The sequence below is a fragment of the Nyctereutes procyonoides genome, unplaced genomic scaffold (genome assembly GCF_905146905.1).
Source record: "Nyctereutes procyonoides isolate TBG_1078 unplaced genomic scaffold, NYPRO_anot_genome, whole genome shotgun sequence".
NCBI lineage: Eukaryota > Metazoa > Chordata > Mammalia > Carnivora > Canidae > Nyctereutes > Nyctereutes procyonoides.
Genome location: NW_026575020.1, coordinates 14,586,096 through 14,610,828, shown reverse-complemented (window position 1 = coordinate 14,610,828; position 24,733 = coordinate 14,586,096). Strand labels below are relative to the sequence as shown.

At 44.7% G+C, this 24,733-nt stretch overlaps 1 protein-coding gene across 4 annotated transcripts; it reads left to right on the top strand.

Moving 5' to 3' along the window:
* The first annotated feature begins 911 nt into the window (after window positions 1–911).
* Window positions 912–17,223, top strand: VEZF1 (vascular endothelial zinc finger 1). Of its 4 annotated transcripts, XM_055324807.1 has the most exons (8): window positions 912–1,158; window positions 3,157–3,279; window positions 3,884–4,104; window positions 6,010–6,704; window positions 7,473–7,536; window positions 8,584–8,785; window positions 10,290–10,427; window positions 13,842–17,223. In XM_055324807.1, the coding sequence occupies exons 3-8, from the start codon at window positions 4,099–4,101 to the stop codon at window positions 14,267–14,269; spliced, it is 1,533 nt and encodes a 510-aa protein (XP_055180782.1). In that variant the 5' UTR covers window positions 912–1,158; window positions 3,157–3,279; window positions 3,884–4,098; the 3' UTR covers window positions 14,270–17,223. The 4 variants fall into 4 exon arrangements, with proteins under 4 accessions (XP_055180782.1, XP_055180776.1, XP_055180757.1 ...); XM_055324801.1 differs by lacking the exon at window positions 3,157–3,279; XM_055324782.1 differs by lacking the exons at window positions 3,157–3,279; window positions 3,884–4,104.
* Window positions 17,224–24,733: the final 7,510 nt, after the last annotated feature.

Genomic DNA, 24,733 nt, shown 5'->3' with positions numbered 1-24,733 from the left:
GGAAAGGATAGCAAACGTTCAGGACATCATCATACAAAGTTCCAGTAGCAGTGACGCCTACACGGAAGACGTGGAACTGCAAACAGGCCGGGGTCACCTCAGTGACATCTGATGCCCGTCCAACCACAAGTTCAATTTTTGTTTTGTGGGGTGAGGAAGCAGACTGTACTGAAGCACTAAAATGATTCGTCTATACTTTCTCACTCGTTTTTATTTTTAAATTTTTTTTTTGGCGGGAGAGAGGGATGTTCGGGTAAGATTTCATATCCTATCTGGAGTTAAAGGGAGGATGAGAAAGCTCAGCCCTTCGCCCAGGAATAAGCCAGTCATGACATCTCTACGCGTGGGAAGTGTTTCCCTCAGCTGGGAGGATCTGAGGCTGCACCCCAGTGGGATTCCTTGCCGCTCCGAGGTAGACGCGTATTGTAGCAGGAGTGCGAGGGTTTAGCTGGCTAGGGACGAACTACCAGCGGGGAGGGACGCTCGAAGTCCTAGGGGCTTCCCCCCAATTTGGAGCCCGCGCCTCCGATTGCTGCGTATATGGGGCTGAAGAGCCGGGTGACCGCCGTGGCCCGCGCCATCCGCCGAGGGTCTGGCAAGGACGCGACGCCGCCGGGCACCGCGTCTGGGTCCCGGGAAACGGCCCCGCCGTGCCCAGCGAGCCCGCGCCAGACCCTGGCGTCCTCCATCTTCTCTCCTGCTCTCCCCCTGCTCCAGCTGCCGGAGCCGCGGACCGCAGCACCACACACCCCCGCGGGGGGGGACGCCGCGCCCCATCCCCGCCCCCGGCCCCACCCCAGCCCCGCCGCGGGGGCCCTGACCCCACCGCCGGCGGGCCCTGGCTGAGCTCCGAGGCGGCGAGCCTGCGGCGAGGACGCCCGGGAGGGGTCCGGGCGGCCGGGGGCGGCGGCGGCCGGGTCGGGGCTCCCCCCCCGCCCGCGCTCGCCGCGGCGGTGGTGCGTCCCGGAGGTTACCGGAAGTGGCCGCGCTCGGCGCTGCCATGTTGAGGAGCCGCCGCTGCCGCTGCCGCCGCCGCCGCCGCCGCCGCTTTGTTGTCGCCTCCTCCGGCTGAGGAGGCTCCCCGAGCGGGGGGAGTGGGGAGGAGGGGGGTCGGCCGCCGCAGCCATGGAGGCCAACTGGACCGCGTTCCTGTTCCAGGTACTGGGGGCCCCCCCGGGGGGGCACGGGGGGGACAGGGGGGCCGGGCCCCGGGCTGGCGGGCGGGCGGGCGGGCGCTCCTCCTCCCCTCCCTCCCGGCTCCGCGCTCCGGCCCGGCCTTAATCCCCCTTTGTTTTTCCGCCCGCCCGCGCCGGCGGAGCGGGGCTGCTGAGGTGAAAGGAGGCGGCCTCACGGGGTGCGGGGGAGAGAGCAGGCCTCGGGGTGAACCCCGGGCCCCCCCCAGCACACTCAGGCACACGCAGACACCCTTCCCTCCCGCCCTGAAGGGGAAGGGAGGAGGCCGGTCGCTGTCACCACCCGCGGCCCAGAGAAAGGAGGGCGCTGGGCCGCTGGCCGCTGGCCGCAGCGCGCCCGGCCCGGGCCCGCACGGTGGGGTGAGGGGGTCCCCAGGTCCGACTCCGAGACACTCCCCACACACACGCACGCACTTCATCCATCTTTCGCTCGCTCTCCTGCCTCCTCACCGCCCTCCCCTCTTTTTGTGTGTGTGTGTGTGTGCGTGTGTGTTGACTTTCTGACCCCCCGTCCCCGCGGCTAGCGGGCATCCCTGGGTTCCCCGCCACTCCCCCTTCCCGCCGCCCCCCTCGTGTTTACCCTGTTGGGGGGTGTTGTGCGTCTCCCCTCCCCAAACTTTTTCACTGGATTTACGTTTTTTGGTGTTTTTTTTTTTTTTTTTTTTTTTTCTCTCGCAAGCCTTTGCCGAGCCTTGGCAGCTGACACTCTGTCCAGCTCTCCCTCTGTCCAGCTCTCCCGCCGTCCCATTCAGCCCGGGGAATCCCCCAGCCTGGCCGGGGCGGGAGGAGCGGGGCGGGGGGGCGGAGGGGCGGGGGGTGCCGGGACTCCTGGAGGCCCGACCTTCTCCCGGAGCGCTTTTCCCTCTCGTCCCACCTCGAACGTTTCCTCCAACCAAGTGGGGGAGACGGAAAGTGGAGAGAGCAAACAAAGTCGGCTTACAAAGCCCCCAGATGAGTCATGCGTTGGGGTGTTGGTCTACACTTTTTTTTTTTCTTTTTTTTTTGCAAGAAACTTGAAAGTGTAGACGATACGTTGGCAGTCCTCTTGCCCGCCCATTTTAGGTGGGGGACCCCTGTTGGGAAGACCTAGGCTGGAACTTAATTTTTTCCCCTGCTTCATTTCTATTTGCAAACGAAGCACTTAGTGGGCTGTAGTGATGAGCTCACGGGGAAACTTCGGAACGGGAGGAGGTTAGGAAGCTTGTCACTTTAAATAAATGCGTTCTTCCCGCCTCTCTGGGTTATTTTCCTTCTTTGAATAACTTTGTGAAATCCCAGACGCGTTACTTGGGCGCTTGAGACCTTTTGAAACTAACCAGGAATGGATGCAGAATTTTCAAAAAATTCGCCCAGCCACTGGACTCATCCCAGTGGAAGTAATATAGCGAATTGGATAATTCGAACATTACCTATAGTGTAGAGCTGGTTTATTGTTTTAAGACATATTTTCTCTCAAATGTGAGTAATTCGATTTTTATGTAGTTGATTGAAATATGTTCCGGCTTCTCAAAATTGAAGATATGCAAAATTATGGAACTCACAAACTTTCTCATTCTGATCTGATATTGTTTTATCATGCTTTAAGTCAACTTAAAAAAAAATGCATTGAGAAAAAAAATGATAAATAACTAGCTGGCATCCAAATTGGTGTAAAGGTGGCAAATGCCCTCTCTCCAAAATCTTTCAAATGGTCGTTTTAAATATGGGATTAATGGGCCACCTAAGTGATTTTCATGTGAGGAATGATTTAGATTTACCATATTAAACCTACTGCCCATAAACTTCATGGAGATTGCAAAAAAGAGTTCTTTATGTAAAGGAAAAACCAATAACTGATTTTTGGAAAGCTAATTGAACAATCCTTTGGAATACTTTTATTATTCTTTTTCTGGATAAGACAAATGCCAAGCATTTATTGATCAACTTGTTAATTAGATTTTATATTATTTAATTTTTTTTTCAGCAATTAAAATCTTTTTTTCCACCTGATGGAGAAGTGTGAAAACTAATATTTGATCCTGGGCTTGGCAATGTGTGCAGTGAAAATTGTTGGAAAAATAATTTAGAGCCGAGGACAGTTGAATGGGTAAAGAGAATATTTCAGTCTTTTCTATGGAAAGGTATGAATAGACTTACTCAGTTTCAGTTTTAAGTAATTTTTACTGGGGAAATGGGAGAGTTAAACTCTCTTGTTTGTTTCCTAGAGCATATTATTGAATTTATATTTTAAAACAATTTAATACCTGCTTGCTTTCCAGATAACCTGGTGGAAAGTGAAAGCCATAGCTGTTAAAATGTTTGATGGATGATTCTCCTAACAGGACATTCAAGATATGACTCACTGATGCTAATTTGTTTCAGTACAAAATTTTTTGCCCTCTGGCAGCGGAGATTTCATGGTGCTATATCTTACTACCCTGGGTGATGAAATAACATTTCTGTTTTGTTTTTTTTGCCAACTTCAGAAAAAGGAAAGCTTGGGCAGGGTTAAAAAAAAAAGCCTTAAAGTTGAAAGAGATGGGAGATAAAATTAAAGCATTGGTTTGATGATACCAGTCAAATAAAAGTCTACCCAGAAGTTCTTTTTTTTTGTTTTGTTTTGTTTTTTTTTTTTGTTCTTTTTTTTTTTTTTTTTAATCACTTAACTGAAGGCAGGCCATGGTTGTTATTTTACTCTGTCTCTCCCTCAGAGAACAAGTTGGGAAAACCCAGTTCCCCTCTTAGAAGGCTTCATGTAGAAGTGTGGGGATCCTAGGAATCCTCAGAGAGTGATTCCCGTAGTGGTCGAGGCATTCTACAGCATTTCACCCAAGAAGCAGGGACCTGGTGTGACCCTCGTGTGAGAGTGAGCTTCAGCAATGCTGTAAAAATACTTTATGTTGCCACAGACATCTGAATTGGTAAAATGGCAGTAAGTGCTTTTAGTACTCCATCGAACTAATGGTTGTTTAGAATTGAAAAATGCCTCTAAACACTATAAGTCTGAACTTTGTCCAGAAGATTTGCATTCCCTATTATCTGATCTGTTAGCCTTTGAAATTGTATATCTTGAACTATCTTCAGCTATTAACTGTTTGTATACTGTATGGAAACTTGGGTATCCACAGCCAGGTTGGAAAGGGGATAAGATTTGCATCCAAATTCTGTAAAGTTTCCACTAATGTCTCATGGGCAGACACTGACATTTACAAGAGCTCCATAAATTAAATTAAAAGTGGACTATAATTCGGTATGATCCCTAAGTCCAGAAAGATGCTCAACAGGTCAGCACATAATTTCTGTGAGTACTTCCAGGACTCCAATGGGATTCAACCAAAATTATTAAATTGGAACTGGTAACTCTGAATACCACACCTCCTAATGACTTGGGGGAGACTTGGTTCCAGGCTTAGCTGTTGTGCTGCCATCAAGTAAAAATGGAGCTATGTGTGGTAGATACTTCTATCCATTAGGGGAGAAGAAGCTCTGTGTGAATGTGTGTGTCTGTCTCCTTGTTTTCCTCTTAATCAAGTTAACTGTAGGACTTGTGATTATAGAGTAAGAAGGCTAAATAAGTGACTAGAAGGTCTAAGATAATGGGATGGGCCCCTCCTAGGATGTTGTATACTTAAAGTATTTGGAACTCTTACCGCTAAGTGCATGTATCCATCCTTTGAGGATTACAAAACTCAAGCATAGGGGCTTGGGTTCACTGTCCAAAAAGTTTCAAAAAAGAACATTGATAAAGTACAACGTACCAGGAAGAACTATTTCAGGAATGTTTCCCATCATTTTCTAAATGTTTATCAGAATGGAGAATTTTGAAAGAATAAAAACCAAGAGAGTAACTATTCATAAATACCAAGAACCTGATCACAAACCTGACGATGAAATTTTGGTTGCAGTGCAGCTAAGGAAAATTTCCAGTGTCCAACTTCAGAGTGGAGAAGCACATCATAACAGCAAATGTTTAATACTTTAACAAAATGTATAAGTGCTGGAAGAGGATGAAAATGAAAGGAATTTTAATTATATTTAGTTTGTTTTTTCTCGCTAGTCTGTCTTAGTGTAGGGTTTGTTGTTAAAGGATGCAGATTTCTAGTGTAGTATCAAATGAACTGAGAGACAACTGACCAGTGTTTTGCTGTAGGCTATACCTTCACAGATGCCTTCCAGGCTGATTAATAGCAAGTTTCATTTCAATCAGATCTTTTAGTAGGAAAATTAAAAAGTAAACTTTTAAAGAAGTTTTAAAGAAAACTTTAAAAGTAAACTTAACAAATAGTGCAAGTATTCAGAGAGCTAGCATCCTTTTTATCACTTAGCAACAGCCTCCTTCCTCAGTCACTAAGTTCTGTGATGGGAGACATTGCCTTTCTTTTCCTAGGTAAAATAGACAAATAGATGATTATGTGTATATATGTATATGTGTGTGAGTGTCTAGCGTGTGCATTACTGCAGTAAGGTACTGGTAAATACTTAAGTCTGGAGTGTAATTCTTTTGACAAGTTATTTAAACTTGGTTTCAGCACTGACAGACTATGCAAACTGATTTCATCAGCTGGTGTGTCTCTTATGAACCAGAGTGGTGTGTAGTCAGCTGTTTGAAAGCAAGATCACTGTCAGCAACTTAGTCGTAAAAGTTTTGTGTCTGCACAGTGATTTTTAATGCTTTGTTTTGGGAACTCTGAGGGTAACTAGGTGGTTGCTGGATCTCTGCTGCAGGGAGTAGCTTACAGGCTCTTTGTTTCTTCTGGTCTCTGTTGTCTGGAGCATGTTGAATTTTGAAGGCCATTGTGCGAGGCTGAGTTTCTGAAGTGTAAATGTTTGGTTTTAGGCCCATGAAGCCTCCCATCACCAACAGCAGGCAGCACAGAACAGCTTGCTGCCCCTCCTGAGCTCTGCTGTGGAGCCCCCTGATCAGAAACCATTGCTTCCAATACCAATAACTCAGAAACCTCAAGCAGCACCAGAAACATTAAAGGATGCCATTGGGATTAAAAAAGAAAAACCCAAAACTTCATTTGTGTGCACTTACTGCAGCAAAGCTTTCAGGGACAGCTATCACCTGAGGCGCCATGAGTCCTGCCACACAGGGATCAAGTTGGTGTCCAGGTCAAAGAAAACCCCCACCACGGTGGTTCCCCTCATCTCCACCATTGCTGGGGACAGCAGCAGAACTTCGTTGGTCTCGACCATTGCTGGCATCTTATCAACAGTCACTACATCTTCCTCGGGCACCAACCCCAGCAGCAGTGCCAGCACCACAGCTATGCCCGTGACCCAGTCTGTCAAGAAACCCAGTAAGCCTGTCAAGAAGAACCATGCTTGTGAGATGTGTGGGAAGGCCTTCCGAGATGTGTACCACCTCAATCGGCACAAGCTCTCCCATTCGGACGAAAAGCCCTTCGAGTGTCCTGTTTGTAATCAGCGCTTCAAGAGGAAGGACCGGATGACTTACCATGTGAGGTCTCATGAAGGAGGCATCACCAAACCCTATACTTGCAGTGTTTGTGGGAAAGGCTTCTCGAGGTACTGCATTTTGCTTTGCTTTTGTTTTTATTAGGTATCAGTGAATTTCAGTTTTGTCTTTTTGTGACCCAGAAGGCTTATGTGAGAATAGCCGTGGGCAGGCCTGTGTTATTAGAGGAGATTGATGATAGATAAAGTATTACACTTCCAGGTCTAATTCCAGTTTGGTGTGGTTGACAAGTGGTGACATAGTGATTAGCTTAATATTTCAGTTCAGTAGTGGCCTGGTGGACTCAGGCCTTCATTTGGCACATCTGTAATTCTTATCACTGCAAAACCATTGGTTTCCAATTCAGCTGGGTGACTAGACTTGAGGTTCACTGTGTAAATCAAAGAAACTTATTTCCTGGAAGTTGGGATGACCTTGGATACTCTTAGTATAACTTTTAGGACTTTTTCCCATTTTTCTGTGGTTACTAACCTTTCACTAGTTTCCTTTTTAAAGGCTTTTGAAGTTAATATAGTAGTAACTGTCTCTGGCAAGTGTTAGGACTGAAACTTTGGGTATTTTATAATTTAAAGAACCAAGACCTAACATGATTTGATGTTGACTAGAAGAGAAAAATTAACAGGTAAAGGACTAAAAACTTTTGTTTATGGTAACAGAGGTAAGGAGGCTTGCACTGGGGGGAGGGGGAGTTGATAGTTCTGCTAGCTTTCTTTAAAATGCCCTCCACCCAAAGCTGCCAAGCATGTAAACATCACAGTGAGTAGCATTTCTCAATGTGTGTTCCATTACATCTTCTGTTGAAACTCTCTCTTTCACAGGCCTGACCACTTAAGCTGTCACGTAAAACATGTCCATTCAACAGAAAGACCCTTCAAATGCCAAGTAAGAGTTAAAATGACTTATCCTTAGTGTAGCACTTAATGCACAATATCCAGAAGGTCTGAGCCAATCAAATCTCACCGTTCTTGAATAGTCTTAAAATCACTGACTTGAGTAAATGTGGTCCATTTGAATTCTGGTTTTATACAATATAAATGACAGCTTCTATTTCTGTGAGGCAAGAGCATTTAAAAATGTAAATGTGTTGTTTTCGTTAAGCTGCATTTCCCTTTCCTTAGGCAACAGTATTTATCTTACAAGAAAAAAATGTATAGTCTTGCAAAGGTCATTATGTATTTGAAATGAATAAATGAATGAAATGCTTTAAGTTATTTTCTGGGTGGATGATTTTTAACCATAAAAGAAGAAAATAGGAATTTTCTCCCAAGTGGAGAAAAATTATTGGATGTTTGTCTGTCAAATTGGAGCCTTTTCTAGTTGTTTGAAAATCTGTTGATTTTATTTGGCCTAAGTTGTGATAATGAAAAGGTTAAGAATCTTGCTAAATCCAATGACTTTTTTTAGACATCAGTAATTTTAGATTGTTGCTGGAAGTCTTTCTGTGCTCCTTTCAGTTAAATGTGTTAACAACTGACTTTATTGAGTAAATGATTTGAATCCTAAGAAAAATCCAATCCAAGGAAGGAAGCTAGTATCATTTGAGCAAGTGCCTGCTATGTGGGAGGCCTTGGGCCAGGCTCTTAATCTCACCAGTAATTTTGTGAGGTAGGTATTACCCTCCTTTTACAGATGGAGAAACAAATGCAGATAGGTTCATTTGCTTAGTGTTACACTGTTTCATGAATCAAGGAGCTGCATTTATTTCCAGGTTTAACTGACTACAGCTTTTTCAGTACTCTGTTATTTTTTCTTCCCCCTAAATGTAAGGGTCTAAAATTCACCAAGTGTTTCCTTACGATTATGATTCTAGGTAACACATTCAGTTAAAATGCAACTAACTAAGTCTGTTTGCAGACATGGATAGGGTTATGCCTAGAATATAACTTACTTTAAAATGAGTAGAACAGGATAGTCTATATTTAAAAAAAGTTTTCCTCCCTCATGCAGACGTGCACTGCTGCCTTTGCCACCAAAGACAGACTGCGGACACACATGGTGCGCCACGAAGGCAAGGTATCGTGTAACATCTGTGGGAAGCTTCTGAGTGCAGCATACATCACCAGCCACTTAAAGACACATGGGCAGAGCCAAAGTATCAACTGTAATACATGTAAACAAGGCATCAGTAAAAGTAGGTGACACTTCAAATTATATTTCTGTTGCATTTCAGATTGATGAAATGGATGTTTTTCATAATGTTTTGAAGATGTTTTTACTGTGCTCTCAGAACTGTGTTCATATTCATCTTACATGTTTTTCTCCTATGACTAAAGCATATAAACACATGTTAATGGAGAGTATATACTGGTATTGGAGATCTACTTCACCTGCGTGGGTAGATACAGACAACACTGACAAGCCCTCCACTAATTTTGCCCAGTCCCGTGTTTGTCTACTAATAGCAGTCAAGTTAGAAAAGCAGAATTTCCCTGTCGCTCTTTTTTCAACGTGTCCCTTCTGTGGAGTTTGAACAAAAAGCTATGGTGTTTTAGAATTGTAGCAGCAGAAGCCACACTAGGAAGTTGCAGCTTATGTGAGACAGTTTTCATTGTTTTTGTTAAGAAAGTTTTATGAGGTTAAGGAAGATTCTTAAGCATCAGTGTCTCCTAACTCCTGTTTGAGTTAATAAAATGCCCTTGATAACCTTAAAGATGAATGTGGCATCAAGTTTGCTTCTCAAAATCAAATCAGTAAAGTTGGGATATCCTATCCATTTGGACGTGTAAGTGCTGTGCTTACCTTAAATTCAGAATCAAAGATAGAATATTTCAGGGAGGGATCCCTGGGTGGCGCAGCGGTTTGGCGCCTGCCTTTGGCCCAGGGTGCGATCCTGGAGACCCGGGATCGAATCCCACATCGGGCTCCCGGTGCATGGAGCCTGCTTCTCCCTCTGCCTATGTCTCTGCCTCTCTCTCTTTCTCTCTCTCTCTGACTATCATAAATAAATAAAAATTTTAAAAAAATTAAAAAAAAAAAGAATATTTCAGGGACTCATGAGTAAAATTCAGTATTTGCATTTACCCAGGCTTTGTCTTTGAGATTGCCCTAACCACCAGAAGAAAATCTATTCCTAATTCTGTATTCTGTTTTATATATATGTATATATAACACACACACTTTATGCTGCAGAAACATTAAATTCTCAGAATAGGTGGCCAAAAGTGAGCGGAAAAGAACACTTAGTTTGTTTTAATCTCATCCATTTTTGCTTCTTTGTAAGTACATTGGGTTTATTATCTGGCATGTCACGCTTTTTAACTTTACAAAAATTTGCTTTTAGTGTGCATTGTTGTCAAGTAACCAACTTGATTAGATATTTCAATGAGCATAAATTAGTCTATACTATTATTACCCAAGTTCCATTCTAAAAGACACTTTTAATATAGCAAAGAATTATTTTCTCTTTTATATTGATTTTCCCCCAGCTCTCTCCATTTTTCTTGTAGTAATTTATTTATTTTGACCAGTATAGACAGAAGCAGCAAAAGAAGATGCTCTCTAGTAAAAACTATCAAGTCAAATAATAATAAAGGTCAGAGAAGCTTGAAGAACCAAAGTATCTAAGTTTCAGATTTTGAAAAAATGGCTACACTTTTTCAAGGTAATGTAGCATCTATGGTTTATCTTTGGAGTAGCATGCATGAGTGAAGAAACCAGCAGCCAGAAGCAGCAGCAGCAGCAGCAACAACAGCAGCAGCATGTGACAAGCTGGCCAGGGAAGCAGGTGGAGACACTGAGACTGTGGGAGGAAGCTGTCAAGGCAAGAAAGAAAGGTAAGATGAGGGACACCTGGGTGGCTCAGTGGTTGAGCGTCTGCCTTTAGCTTAAAGCGATCCTGGGGTCCTGGGATCAAGTCCTGCATTGGGCTCCCCACAGGGAGCCTGCTTCTCCCTCTGCTTATGTCTCTGCCTCTCTCTCTGTATCTCTCATGAATAAATAAATAAAATCCTTCAAAAAAAAAAAAAAGATAAGATGAGGTGGCCAGTGCTCATGGTACGGCTGATATGTGTTCACGTAGTGTGCCCCAGGCTCCAAGAGAGGCATCCACAGCTTAGGGAATCTGGCTTCCTGGAAACCTGGAAATACTATATGTTGGCCACCAAGCTTCTAAGCTTCCAGATAAGTGTTTTTTGTTTTTGTTTTTTTACTTAAAGAAATAAAAAATCCTTAGTGCTTCTGGTCATATTCTTTTGATTGACCTTTTCTTAGAAATTTGGAGCCAGATTTGGTCCTTCACTGTATGTTCAGAGTTCCATTTTTATGTCAATCTCCATGCATTATGGGCTCCTCTTTTGCCCTTCTAAAACATTCCCACTTTTGGAGGTGGATGAAATATTCTTTTGGTACACAAGTTTATTTTCTTACAACTTTGCTATTTTCTGCTCTTTAATGTTCTTTCTGTGTTGCATTATGTATTACCTGTTTCCGGCTTAACGATGCTGATATTTTTGCTCTTGGTCTTACCTTAATCTCATTCAGTCTCTTACTGGGGCTGGTGTTAGCCTAACATGTGTGTACTTAAGTTGTTAGGGACTTTACTGTCATTGTTACTAAGATTGAGAATGGTTTGCTTTCCTCTTCTAAATCTTGTGAAGAATTAGTTGGAGTATCTGTTTTCCACACAGCTTTTTAACTTAAGACTTAGAGTTTTGGCTTCTGGACTATTGTGGGGGCATTTCAAATCAATCATTTTTGTCTGTGTACCATCAGCCACAGAGAGATTCCTAAATTGCTTCTTTCCTTCCTGACCTCTGCCATGTCTTACTGTTTTATTTCAAATTCATAAGGAATCCTTTGCCTGTAGGCTCCTCTGTAATTCCTTCACTGTGTAGTCTCTTCCCTCCTTTGCTTTCATGTAGTACAGCTCTTCCCTTCCACAGATCCCTTCTAAACACCCTGTATTTGGGATCCCTGGGTGGCACAGCGGTTTGGCGCCTGCCTTTGGCCCAGGGCGCGATCCTGGAGATCCGGGATCGAATCCCACGTCGGGCTCCCGGTGCATGGGGCCTGCTTCTCCCTCTACCTGTGTCTCTGCCTCTCTCTCTCTCTGTGTGTGACTATCATAAATAAATTTTTTTAAAAAAAAAAAATAAATAAATTATAAACACCCTGTATTTGGATAAAGATGAAAGGAATATAGAGTCCTTTTTCATACATCTACTCGCATTGCAGCCAGATAGGCTTTCTACCCTTCCTCAGTAGCTTCGTGCTCTTCTCTTCCAAGTGAAGATTTGTTATTATTTAATAAAATGTTTTATGGTTAGAAGAGGTGGAGATGAGGGTGTGCAGGAAAATGTCTATGTGCTATGACAGTCGCAAGTAGGTGAAAGCATGTTATGAAGGATGTTTTACTTGAGAAGGAGTAAGAGTAAAATGATTTAAGTCCTAGAAAAGGTTGATGTTAGACTGAAAAGAGAGGCAGGGGCGGGTGGGGAGGGGCCGGCACAGGTGAGGGTGAAAGCCCCTTCTTTGGTGGAAACAAGAATACCTTTAGCAGTGCTAACATCACCTCAAAAGTGAGTCGGTTTTCCCTTTCTGCACTCTTCTTTTGGGTGTTGTGTTTCATTTTGCGTGCACAATAAGACTCAATTGTTTAGCTCATCTTTTGACCTCCACGAAACAGAATGCTATTGTATTCCCATTTGTAGCATGAATCTCTCTGGAAATGACCACTAGTATTAGAAACGTCTGTATTCGTGTTAGTAAAATGTCACATCTTGGGGGAGAGGAGATTCCTGCCCTGACAACCTAAACTTGAATCGCCAGGTCTCTTTTTTTAAATAAGGTAATATAAAGTCCCCAAACCTGAGTAAGAATCAGATCACCCATCTCAAGAGCTTTTTAAAAATACAGATTTCTAAAGTTCCATCTAAATATCATTGTTGAATTTCCTGGGAAGTTTTGTTTTGTTTTGGTTTGATTTGATTTGGTTTTTGTTTTTGTTTTTGTTTTAAAGCTCCCTAAATAAATGATTTTGATCATCAGCCAGGTTTGGGAATTCCTGACAGAGAGTATGGAGTTTGCCAGAGTTCCATCATATTGATCAAGGGAGTGCTGCTTATTGACTCCAGGGTCAGCGTGAGGTGATTTGACTCGGATGTGTGGAATGTGTGCAGACCTCTGTCCTTAGTCTTAAATGTATTTTCTCCATTTTGATAGCCAAGTCACATGCATCCAACTAGCCAGCTCATCTGTCTTCTCACTGCTGTTTTCTGACACACCAGCAGGTGGTGCTGAATTTTATTGAGGGGTGGGGTGGGGTGTCACCTCTGAGGGAAGTTTTCTTTAAGAAGTGCCCAGGCTTTGCTGGGTAACAAGCACCAAGGTCCCACAAATCACTGTAGGGTCTTCTTGCTTAATTAGTCCTCCTTGGTATGGTTGATGATGTATAGAATGTGTGCAGTTAAATGACACTGGGTGTAAAGTGGGTGATTCTGTCAGCATCAGAAAGAGAAGAAATGGGAGTGGAGAGGAAAATATAAACCCACTGAGAGATATTTTCTCTTTCCTTAGCATAGTTAGGGAACCTAACTAGACACATTAGGATTGTTTAAACGATTTTTCTAAGACTGAAATAAACAGGTGATATGAAAATAGCTTGTTGGTCAGTCCCTACTTTGGGATTTTTAAAACCTTAACAGAATGTAGCTTCACCTCTGAGGCTTTAGAGTAAATAGCATTGAGGATACACAACTCTCTCCGCTAGTTACAGTGTGCCTTACCAGAAGATTTTTCTGATTACCTGTTCTTGTGTGACCATCGGCCCAGCTCTGTGTAAACAAGCTCTTTCTCCCGGCCTGCCAGTGGTTGGCTCTGCCTGCATGAAATGGTAGTGAGAATACTAAGCCCTGCTTGATATCTCTGCCTCCCAGAGTGCCTAGCAGAAATTAACTGATCTTCCCAGCATCACTGTGAGGTAGGTAAGTAAATCTAAATTTGAAACCAAAAGCGCCAGGCTAAACAAGTTGCCCAAGGCCATGTGGGAGGAATAGCATTAGAAAAGATTCATGCATCGCCAGTCCTGTACTCAGAAAGAGCCTCCCTTCCTGTTGACCGCTTGGTAAAGAACCTGTAATTTCATTCATTAAATGTCCTTTTTAATTAAAAAAAAAAGTTGGTTCAGAGTTGTTTGTGAATTTAACTCATTGTTTTGGGAGTCTAAAGGCCATTTTGTCTTCTTATTTTAGAAGCTGCTAACCTGTGCCAAACCTCCACGGCTGCTACGACACCTGTGACTCTCACTACTCCATTCAATATAACGTCCTCTGTGTCGTCTGGGACGATGTCAAACCCAGTCACAGTGGCAGCTGCAATGAGCATGAGAAGTCCAGTAAATGTTTCAAGTGCAGTTAACATAACCAGCCCAATGAACATAGGGCACCCTGTAACTATAACCAGTCCATTATCCATGACCTCTCCTTTAACACTTACTACCCCAGTCAACCTTCCCACCCCAGTCACTGCTCCAGTGAATATAGCACACCCTGTCACCATCACGTCTCCAATGAACCTGCCCACACCTATGACGTTAGCTGCCCCTCTCAATATAGCAATGAGGCCTGTAGAGAGCATGCCTTTCTTACCCCAAGCTTTGCCTACATCACCACCTTGGTAAACAGTATTATAAAATCAAAATATGGGTTAAAGTAAATATTTACCAGCAACTTACTTTTAGTTTATTAAAGCAAAAAGTAAACCATGAAATTGGGAGATTTTATTATATTAGTTAATAATAGTGTAGTGGCATTTTTTTCCAATTTGGCTGGGATTGTTCAAGGTAGGGTGTGTATGTAACTTATCACTGGACCACTTTAGTTTAATCAGAAATTCGTTTTAGCTGACAGCATTGCTTAAACAATAGTAGTTGGCAAGGTAAAATGCCAGAATTAAAACCAATCATAAAAAAGCAAAACCCATTTCAAAATAAAAAAACAGCATTACTGTTTCTAATCCCAAGGAATCATTTTATTCTAAACACTAGCAGAACTCTTCTCCCCATACGAGGTGGATGGCTGATTTTAACCCGAAGCTCTAAATCCACAGAGAGCTAGTGCAGAATTGTCTGTGTTTATTGTTTTTATGAGTCAATACATGCATTGTCATAATAAAATGCATTTCAGAGAATATGCATTTTACCTTTGGGAATATGTTAATTTCAGGCAGCATTCCCTATGGGAAAGGTGATACCAGCTCTGATATGCAAAGCATATGATAATTTATCATTCTAACTTCAACATATAATAGGGATTGTGACCTGATATTTGGAGATGTAAATATTGCTCAGCATATTAATCCTGATGGAATATAGCATTGTAGTAGACTTTTTAAAAAAAAACAAAACACCAAAATATACAAATTGTGTTTTGGTAAGAAAAGGCCTCAACTGACAGAGGAGAAGTCAAGTTTGTGGACGGGCAGACTCCTAACAGAGGCCACTGGGACTCCTATTCAGGAGCCAAGGAGTACTTTCGAACAGTTAAAATATATTGCTTTAAATTGGAAGATGCTGGAGGCACTGGGATGTGATATGCCCCTCTCTCTCCCAATCAGAGCCTGTTGATATTACAACAGGGGAAGATGTGTTAGTTGCTCACTAGAGTTTATGTCTTATATTAAATTGTATACAGTTTTTATTCTAACCACTAACTAGGTAGTATACCCCTTCAGAACAAGCAGAGTGTATCTTTTTTTTTTAATTTCTCCTTCCGTTTCTTAATCAAGTATCGTGGAGATTTGTTCAACTTTGTAAATATGAACATCACTTTTTTTTCTTTGAGAAAACACTTGTATCAGCTTTGTGGTGTTTTCAGGGAGACAGCTATCTGTGCTCCCTGTAGAAACCCAGCAATGATTGTGCACGTTAAGACATGTGCTTTTTATTTCTTAGCAGAATGTTTTATTTCTGTACATAAAGTAGAAACCAAAAGTTAGGGAAACAGATACACTTTACACCATCATGCCACACATTAATGTTTTTAAAACATTGTGTTTTTAAAAAAAAAAAAAAAGTTACTAAAACCAAGACGCTGTGATCTTTTTTTTTTTAAGTTGCAATATGTTTTTGGGTTTTTTTTTTTTCCTTTTTTAATCTTGCAGTTAAGAGAAATGGAATTTAGTTGTATTAATCTTGGAGAATGTTTGCAGGACTGACTATCAAACTGGATGACTTCCGTTTATACCCCACTGTGTCAGTTCAAGCATCCAATACCTTACATCTGAGGCAGACTTCCTACATCAGGGACAGGTATCTGTGTGTCATTATACAAAACAGTTCGAGGGGGTTGAACTACATAGTAAAAAATAAAAATAGTACTTAGTGTAAAATAATTTTATAAATGATCTTTTGTACTTTAGGACATTAAATTGTACAACTTTTGTATATATAAAAGCTTAGGAACTTTCTGTTTAGCAGGAAGGCAACACATTCCTACACTTTTAATGTATATGTTTGTTATAATGTCCATGTAAACATGCCCTATGTTTGTGCCTTTTAATTAGTTTGTCTCAATAAACAAAATGTAGAGAAAAATATGTAGCTATGACTTTGTTACAACTGTTCCTATCCACAGTACAAAGATGGTTTGTTTTTAATCTGTAGAGCATTATGTGTGGACTACTGGAAGGACTTGTGTAGGGAAGGCCCACACACGGCCCTGCTGAGGCCTAGATTGGGCAGGTAGTGGCCACATTTGGAGGAAGTGTACATTTCCTGGCATGCAGCCCCAGGACCGGGTTCTGGCTCTGCCTGCTAGGACCTGTCATCTCTCTGGCTGGGCTGGCAGTCACCATCCACCCTGATTCAGATAGCCCAGGCTTCCTCCACAGTGGCCCAAGGAGCAGTCCTCAGTGGGGGCACGTGTGGACCCTACCCCCAGGCTAGAGTGTGGTCGTCAGAACCCTGAAAGTATTAGTTCTTTAAAAAAAAAAAAAAAAAAAGATATATACTAGAAATGATTGTTTTATCAATTCATTGTATAATAAACAGGAGTGAGACTTCATTGTATGACTTCAGTTAAAATGCTATTTTGTATGCATTCTTTATTCACTTAAGAAGCTTGTCTGCAATAATAAAGCCACGTCGTGTCTTCTTTTGGGAGGGAGAGAGTCGGCAGGAAGGGGGTGGCGGCGGGCCACTGAAAGGGGGGCCAAATAGGTTGTGTGGTGAGATTCTCCTGTGTCTTGGAACTGGAATTGAGTTTTGATGCTGATGAACTGATTCAACCAAGTGTTGAAGGCACGACGGCCACCACGCTATGAAAAAGCAGTTTTGTTTTTCCCTTCTGGTTGTAACCTGGTTGAGAGCTTCCCCTTTATCAGATTGGCAGCTAAACAGTTGTATTAGATAATCCTCAAATCTGACATCCAGCCTGTTATGCTCTAGGGCTCGCTGCTTGGCCTGCATTTGCCTTTTATTGTATATCCATTTCCCTCCTAAGGTGTGCTCCTAAATGAAGGTTTCTATGTAAGCAGATGATGATTTTTTCCTGTCAATACCAGCACTGTATTACTAACATGCAAAATACTGCAGATTTATTTTGACAAATTAAAGTTAACCAGTCACAAACGTTATGATGGATTGCTTACTATCTCAGAAGCTTCATCAGTTCACTACAATGGTAGAAAGATTTTAAAGCACTGCTTCTCCAGGTGTACACATCTTAGTATGGGGCTGGAGAAAGGGGGAGGGACTGTTGTCATGCTGGTTGGTACTGAGCTGCTACCAAGAAGAGGGTGGAAATGCACCATACTGATCATAGGAGACAGACTCCTGCCAGTCAGCTTGAGGAAAAGCTAGGAACCCAGGCCTTGGGTCAGTGGCAATAGGCATAGTCTCCTGTTCTACCCAAAAGAAAAATGGGTTTAGGGCATTTCTCATGCTCTAGAACCCAGTTTCCTTGCTGGTAAAGGGTTTTAGGCTGGGTCTCATACCCATTTGTGTTCAGCTAGATTCATCAGATGTCCGTTGGGTATCAGTAATGTGCCAAGCGCTCCTTGGGCACTCTTGGGTTGTGTAAAGCAATTCCGATGTGGTTGCTATCTCCCAAGGGCGCTGGAAGAGGAACATGACAAGCACTCAAGTGACAGTATTCTCACCAGATCAAGTTGAATCTGACCCTTCATTTAGTGAAAAAGTTTTGGATACTTACATGTGTTTTATATAGAATTAAAGCTTCCCAAACCTTTTCTGATGATTGCTTTAGTCTCTGTTGACTCGGTGAAAACAGCTGGAGGAAAAGTGTTCCTAGTGTTGCTTCTGTCTGGAAGCGAGTGTTACTTCCCTGAGTTGCTAGCTAGCCTTTAGAGCCCTGGCTGTCCAGGTCTCTGCTCTTTTCAAGGGGCCCAGCAGTTTGGTCCTCTCTAAAGAGACCTGGGTCCAGGATATAGAGGGGATAGTGAAGGTTTTCCCTGAAGTGTCCTCAAGGATCGCTGGACAAAAAGTCCAGTGTGTTCATGGGATTAATTATACATTCCCCCTCCCTACTCTAGTAAATGTGGCTCTCAGTCTTGCACTCTTTGTTTCCCCCTTAAAGAGCCTTGTAGCCTGAACGAATGCCATTTGTCCCCATTTGAGCCTATAAATCTCCCCCACAGCTGGTCTGACCCTGGCAGATTACTGGATAATCTCCCCCTGGTCTTCTAAAAAGGAGGGGGTAGGGGAGACCAGTGTGTGATGGTTCAGGACTCAATACTGACTGTGCATTGATCTAGATTCCAGCTTCTCTTGGTTGCCCACTGTTGGGCAGTCAGACTCATTTAGTTCCCAAGGAAAGAATGGAAAGACAGTCAAAGGCTTTGCTTTGGATTTTCATGTAATCTAGCCTTCTTAGGGCAATCTGTCAGGGGCTGGCTAGTTAGCTTTTCCCTTCCCAAAACAGGCACTTGACCTAGATCTTGGCCCTGGACCATGAGGGTCAAGTATACTTCACTTTACAAAAACTGCCATGTCATGGTAAGAGAAGGGATTTTTCACACTTCAGATTCTGTATCACCACTGACTTGCATCATAATTTCAGAGCTTTTCTTCATCCTTGATCATCTTAAATTGACATCCCATCCCCTTCCCAATCCCTAAATATCTTTTTGAAGAGTGCATAAAATAATTTAAAATCACTATTCTTACTGGAATTAATCCTTTTTGAGTATGTACTGCCAGCCACGCAGGAGGAATTCTCCGGAATGTTTTTGGAAGTTTATGTTCTTTATGGATTTTTCTCAAAGTGAGGTTGATTTGGCTGCATCAGCCCTGTGACTTGTATGTCACTTTTTCCTAAATACATCTATAAAGAGCCTGAAGCAAGAACTACCAGGCTAAAGGTGGACATTTGAGTCCAGCATCCTGTTCTGCCAGTGAGCTCTTCCTTTGGCATGGGAAGTGGAGAGGACAAGGAGACCAAGGGGGCAATGGCAGGGACATGCCCTCCCAGTGACTGGTCCACCAACTCTGTCTGAAAGTCAGTGCCCCGATCCCAGACTGGGAACAGATGTACCAACCCTAGAGGCTGTTCATGGAGAGAGGAGCCAGCCTCAGAGACTCAGATGCAAAGTTAAATCTTTGTCAATCGTAGAGGCAATCAGGGGCCACCTAAGCCACAGTGAGCTTAATCCACTGAGAGAGCTGACTTGAAGGAGCCTGGACACCCAAGGCCCTTGGCGCACAAGCCAAGAAATTCCTAGCTTTGTTCATGGTGGGAAAAGAGCCAAAGATACATCAACTCTGCTTAATGGGGGGAGGGGTAGAGGGAGGCCGGAATTGAGGGACTTGGAGGTTCTAGGAAGAGGCCCCGGGAAGGGGAGAGAGATTTGGGAGGAAATGTCTTTGTGCTTCCTGTGGTGTAACTGTCACCCCGAGTCCCCCCCTCTCCATCTATCTGCCCTGGGCTGGACATGATTGCTCCAAGGACTGAGACAGGCTACTGGTCCAAGCCAGTAGTGATCATTTTAGCTTCACTGAGCAGAAAAGAAGATGTGTCCTTTAGCCGCCATAAATAGGACTGCATCAGGAGCTGAATAAATAGGCAAGATTCAACTAATTAGTATGGAATCCCCCAAGGTGGGATCCATGAGCCACTTTCAGGTGAAGAGGTGGGGGTCCCATCCTGGAATCCCCAGAGCTTCAACCCAAGAGAGTAGGCCCTGTGGCTCATGGTGGCCTGCCCAACAGAAGAGAAGTTCTGACACTTGGTCAACACCAGGCGCTCTGTGGCTGTCAGGGATCTCCGAGGGGGGAGAATGGGGCAAGGGTAGAGTTGGGGACAGAGAGACAAATGAGACGGAGCCTTTCTATATGCTGTTCCCAGGTCTAGAATGTCCTCCCCACAAGCAACCCTGCAACCCATTTGCTCCATTGTGAACCCCTAGATATCCCACAAAACAATTTAAATGTTGCTCTGAAACCTAACCAGTAACATTAGACAGTTGGCTCATTTGTCTGCGGTATAACAAGAGGAGTTGGGAGATGCCCAAATAAAATGGAGGTAGTCTAGCACCCTTTGGTTTCTAAGTTCAGCTCTAGGGCCCACCCCACCCCCAAATCTCTGATTCCAAATTAGTGGGGCCACGACAGCCTGGGGTTTTGCTGACTTTCCCTTGTATGGACGGGTCCCCATGTCTGGGAAGCCTGAAACACAACAAAGCACCAAGTGCCAAGGCCAGAAACAGCAGCAACAGGTACATGAGGCCCCCACAGGATCCTGAGCAGGGTGAGAATGGGCATAAGGTCCCCGTAATACAGGGTTGCACTCGAGCAGAGGGTTGGGATCTGACAGGCTTGGGTGTAAATCTAGGCTGTGCCATCTGGAGCTGTGGGATCTTGGGCAAGATGCACAACCTCTCTGGCCTCCGTTTGCTCAGCTGTAAAATAAGAATGATAACAAGAATGTACCCCACCTCCACCTGGTCCTTCTATTCCCTATCTCATTAACAGCAACATCAGTTTGCTCAGGGCACTAACTCCATTCTCTGTAAGACCTACAAAGTTGCAGAATGCTTCCCTGCATGGCCTCCGCACCTCAGACTCTCAGATTCTGAGGACTGGCATCCAGCATAGGAACCAGAGCCTCATCCAAGAGTGAGTAAGTTAGACGGAAGACCCGGCTGGGAAAAAGCAGCTAACTGAAGGCTGGCCAGAGATGAGACAAAGGAGGGTTCAGGTTAGACCCAGGGAAGAACTGCAAGGTTGGGAAACCTGGGAAAGCAGCCACGATCTGGGGATGGTGCATCCTGCTTCAGGCACGTCGTTCTATCTCGCTTCCTTCTCCTACACGCACTACATCCAGACACGATGCCTGGGCCGCTCTTCCCGGTGGTCCCGCCAGCCTGGCACTCAGAGGTAGTTCTTAAAGCCGGCTGCTGCAAGCCTGGCACAGGCCTGAACTCCTGCCCTCCCAAGAGGAAAAGGAGCGCCACCTCCCCCCCAGGCAGGACAGGGGAGAGAAGCCTGACAGCCTTCTCACACCTGCTTGCTCCAGAGTCAGTCCTGGGCACCTCCACCTGCTCCCCCGAGGGAAGGCGTCCCGGACTCAAGGCGCTCCGAGACGGGAGCCCCGCAGGGAGCGTGGCACACCTGGCTTTTGCCAGGGCTGCCTGGGTCAAGCCACTGTGGTGCCCAGTCCGCCAGGGCTGGCGTCCAGTGCCCTCCACCGTTTGGCCTGATCTACTTTGCCGGCCTCCTCTCGGGGATCCCGCCCCCCCCCCCCCGCCTCCCTCTCCCCCAGGGCCCACTGGAGTGACTGCAGGGCCGCGACGCCGCGGCGGCGAGCCCCGCCCCGGGCGTGCTGGCCCCGCCCCCACAAGGGCGTTACTGAGCCGGGATTGGCTGAAATGTCCTGTCTGCGTTCTGATTGGTCGGGCCGGGTTGTTCATTCATCTAGAGCAGGCCTCTTGCAGAAGTTTCTCCAGGGCTGCTTCACTTTCTTCTCTCTGCACAACAGTTGTACTTTCTAGGTAAATAGATAAAATGCAGGTCTATGCGTCCACAGGTGAGGTGCCGCCGAAAAATAGTGTTGGCCCCATCTCTCAGTAAACTGCATCCAAAGCACACAGGTGGGGAACAGGGAGAGGCGTGTGGTGGGGACTGCATTTGCAGCGCGGGGGGAGGCTGCGCGGTTCATCCCCTTCGCTGGGGCAGCTTCTCAGAAGACTCACGTCGCTAGAACCGGCGCTGTCTACCGACGCTTATATTTCACTGCCTTCTGTCATGTTGTTCCATATGCTAGGAATGCTTTTCCTTCTCAAGCGTCCAATTTTTTTTTTTAAGATTTTATTTATTTATTCATGAGAGAGAGAGGCAGAGACACAGGCAGAGGGAGAAGCAGGCTCCATGCAGGGAGCCCGACGCGGGACTTGATCCCAGGTCTCCAGGATCAGGTCCTGGGCTGAAGGCGGCGCTAAACCGCAGCCCCCCCCCCGGGCTGCCCTGTGTGTGTGTGTGTGTGTGTGTGTGTGTCTCTAAATATTCCTATTCAGGGGGATCCCTGGGTGGCTCAGCAGTTTAGTGCCTGCCTTCGGCCCAGGGCATGATCCTGGTGTCCCGGGATCGGGTCCCACATCAGGCTCCCTGCATGGAGCCTGCTTCTCCCTCTGTCTGAGTCTCTTCCTCTCTCTCTCTGCATCTCTTATGAATAAATAAATAAAATCTTTTAAAATATAAATAAATAAATAAATAAATAAATAAATAAATAAATAAATAAATATTCCTATTCACTAGGATCCTCTGGAGAAAAACCTGATTGCAGGGCTTGGGCACGGAACACATAAAGTGAGCCTGGAACATTTTCGAAAAACTTTTTTTTTTTTTAATTTTTATTTATTTATGATAGTCACACACACACACACACACACACACACAGAGGCAGAGACACAGGCAGAGGGAGAAGCAGGCTCCATGCACCGGGAGCCCGACGTGGGATTTGATCCCGGGTCTCCAGGATTGCGCCCTGGGCCAAAGGCAGGCGCCAAACCGCTGCGCCACCCAGGGATCCCTCGAAAAACTTTTTATTTGGAAATAATTTTCAAAATTGCAACACGTTGCAAAAATGAAAATAGTACAAGAAACATCTGTATACCCTTTACCCAGATTCACCTATGGTTAACAGTTTATCCCTTGTTTAACCACATATGGGCTCTCTCTCTCTCTCTCTCTCTCTCTCTCTCTTTTTAAAAATTTCATTTATTCATGAGAGATACAGAAAGAGAGACAGAGACACAGGCAGAGGGAGAAGCAGGCTCTCTGCCAGCAGACACTCAACCACTGAGTCACCCAGGTGCCCATGGGCTGTCTCTCTATCTCTAACTTTTTTTGAACCATTACAGGGTTTCACACATCTCGGCCCCTATCTCTAAATACTTCTGTAGTTCCTAAAAATAGAGAGATGCTCTTATACTCTTATGAACTTTATACACTTACATTTATGTAATACTTTTATTTAATCTACCATCCACATTCGAGTGTTGTCCGTTGATCTAATTATGTCCTTTTTTATCCCAAGGGCTCAGCCCTGCCAAAGGATTCTGTTTTCCCTTTTAAAGAGACACCCAGGGATCCCTGGGTGGCTCAGCGGTTTGGCGCCTGCCTTCAGCCCAGGGCGTAATCCTGGCATCCCAGGATCGAGTCCCACGTGGAGCCTGCTTCTCCCTCTGCTTGTGTTTCTGCCCCTCTCTCTCTCTCTCTCTGTCTCTCATGAATAAATAAATAAACTCTTCAAGAAAAAAAAAAACTTCAGGAAAAAAAAAGAAAGAAAGAAACACCCAGGGGCACCTGAGTGGCTTAATCAGTTGGGCATCTGACTTTGGCTCGGGTCATGATCTCAGGGCCCTGGGACTGAGCCCTGCACCGGGCTCCCTGCTCAGTGAGAAGCCTCCTCCCTCTATCTCTGTGTTCTCTCTCTCTCTCTCAAATAAATAAAATCTTAAAAGAGAGAGAGAGACCCAGTAAGCAGAATCTTCCTCAGAGATATCACTTGGCCCTCTAGGGTTTTCTGCCCACCACCTTGTAATGGGCTGTGGTACAACCTTAAGGAAGCTCTCCTACCAAAGAATAAGACATTTTTGGATTTCCACTAGTGCCCAGAGCCTCGCTCAGGGGCCAGTGATGTAGTGGCAGCTTCCTCTCCTTCCTTTCCTGGCCATTTACAGGCCCTGCAGAGGGCCCCTCCCTCCAAGCAAGAAGGAGCCCTCCCCAGATGTTCCTTCACCTGTAGTTCTGCTCCCCAAATCCCACCTAGGAATACTGCCCCATCCCCAACCTCCTCCATGAATTGTTATCGCTGAGAAGAACCAGATTGAAACATCTCTCAGACTCAGTTGATCTCAGGCAGGCCTCTTTGGAATTATAAGAATGATAAGCAAAACAGGCATCATTCTTTGAGTGCATTAAAGTGACAAGGTACCGACTCTGCAGCCAGGCCACCTGTGTCCTTATCCCCAGCTCTGCAGAGGCTTAGACAAGTCACTAATCTCTCTGCACCTCAGTTTCCTCATCTGTGAACAAGGCCTAGTGGTCGTACCTACCAGAGGGCTGTTGATGAATAAATGAGGTAAGGATGTGAATGTTGGGGTGCCTGACTGGCTTAGGCAATGGAGTATGATATCCATTCCTGAGTGGATATCATAGTCCTGAGTTCAAGCCCCACGTTGCGTGTAGAGTTTAAAAATAATGATAATGATGATGATGATAATAATAATAATAAGAAGAAGAAGAAGAATTTTATTTTTTTGAAGATTTTATTTACCTGTACATGAGAGACAGAGAGAGGCAGAGACATAGGGAGAGGGAGAAGCAAGCTCCATGCAGGGAGCTAGATGTAGGACCTGATCCCGGAACCCCAGGATCATGACCTGAGCTAAAGGCAGAGGCTCAACCACTGAGCCACCCAGGCATCCCGATAAAAAGGGTTTTAAAATAGAACGTAAATGTTGGGGCACCTGGGTGGCTTAGTCGGCTGGACATCTAACTTCGGCTGGGATAGATGATCTCTGGGATAGATAGAGCCTGGTGCTAGAATGCCCCACAACACTCCCACCTTAAGCTGGGCCCCCGGATTCAATGCTTTATCCCCAGTTACAATTGTTTTCATCTTTT

What these genes read in the sequence shown, in the direction of transcription:
- VEZF1 (XM_055324782.1), top strand. Translation starts at nt 1,126, where the DNA reads ATGGAGGCCAACTGGACCGCGTTCCTGTTCCAG. An exon ending in GGACCGCGTTCCTGTTCCAG is followed by an intron (nt 1,159 to 6,009) that starts GTACTGGGGGCC and finishes GTTTGGTTTTAG; the next exon opens with GCCCATGAAGCCTCCCATCA. An exon ending in TGTCAAGGCAAGAAAGAAAG is followed by an intron (nt 10,428 to 13,841) that starts GTAAGATGAGGG and finishes TTCTTATTTTAG; the next exon opens with AAGCTGCTAACCTGTGCCAA.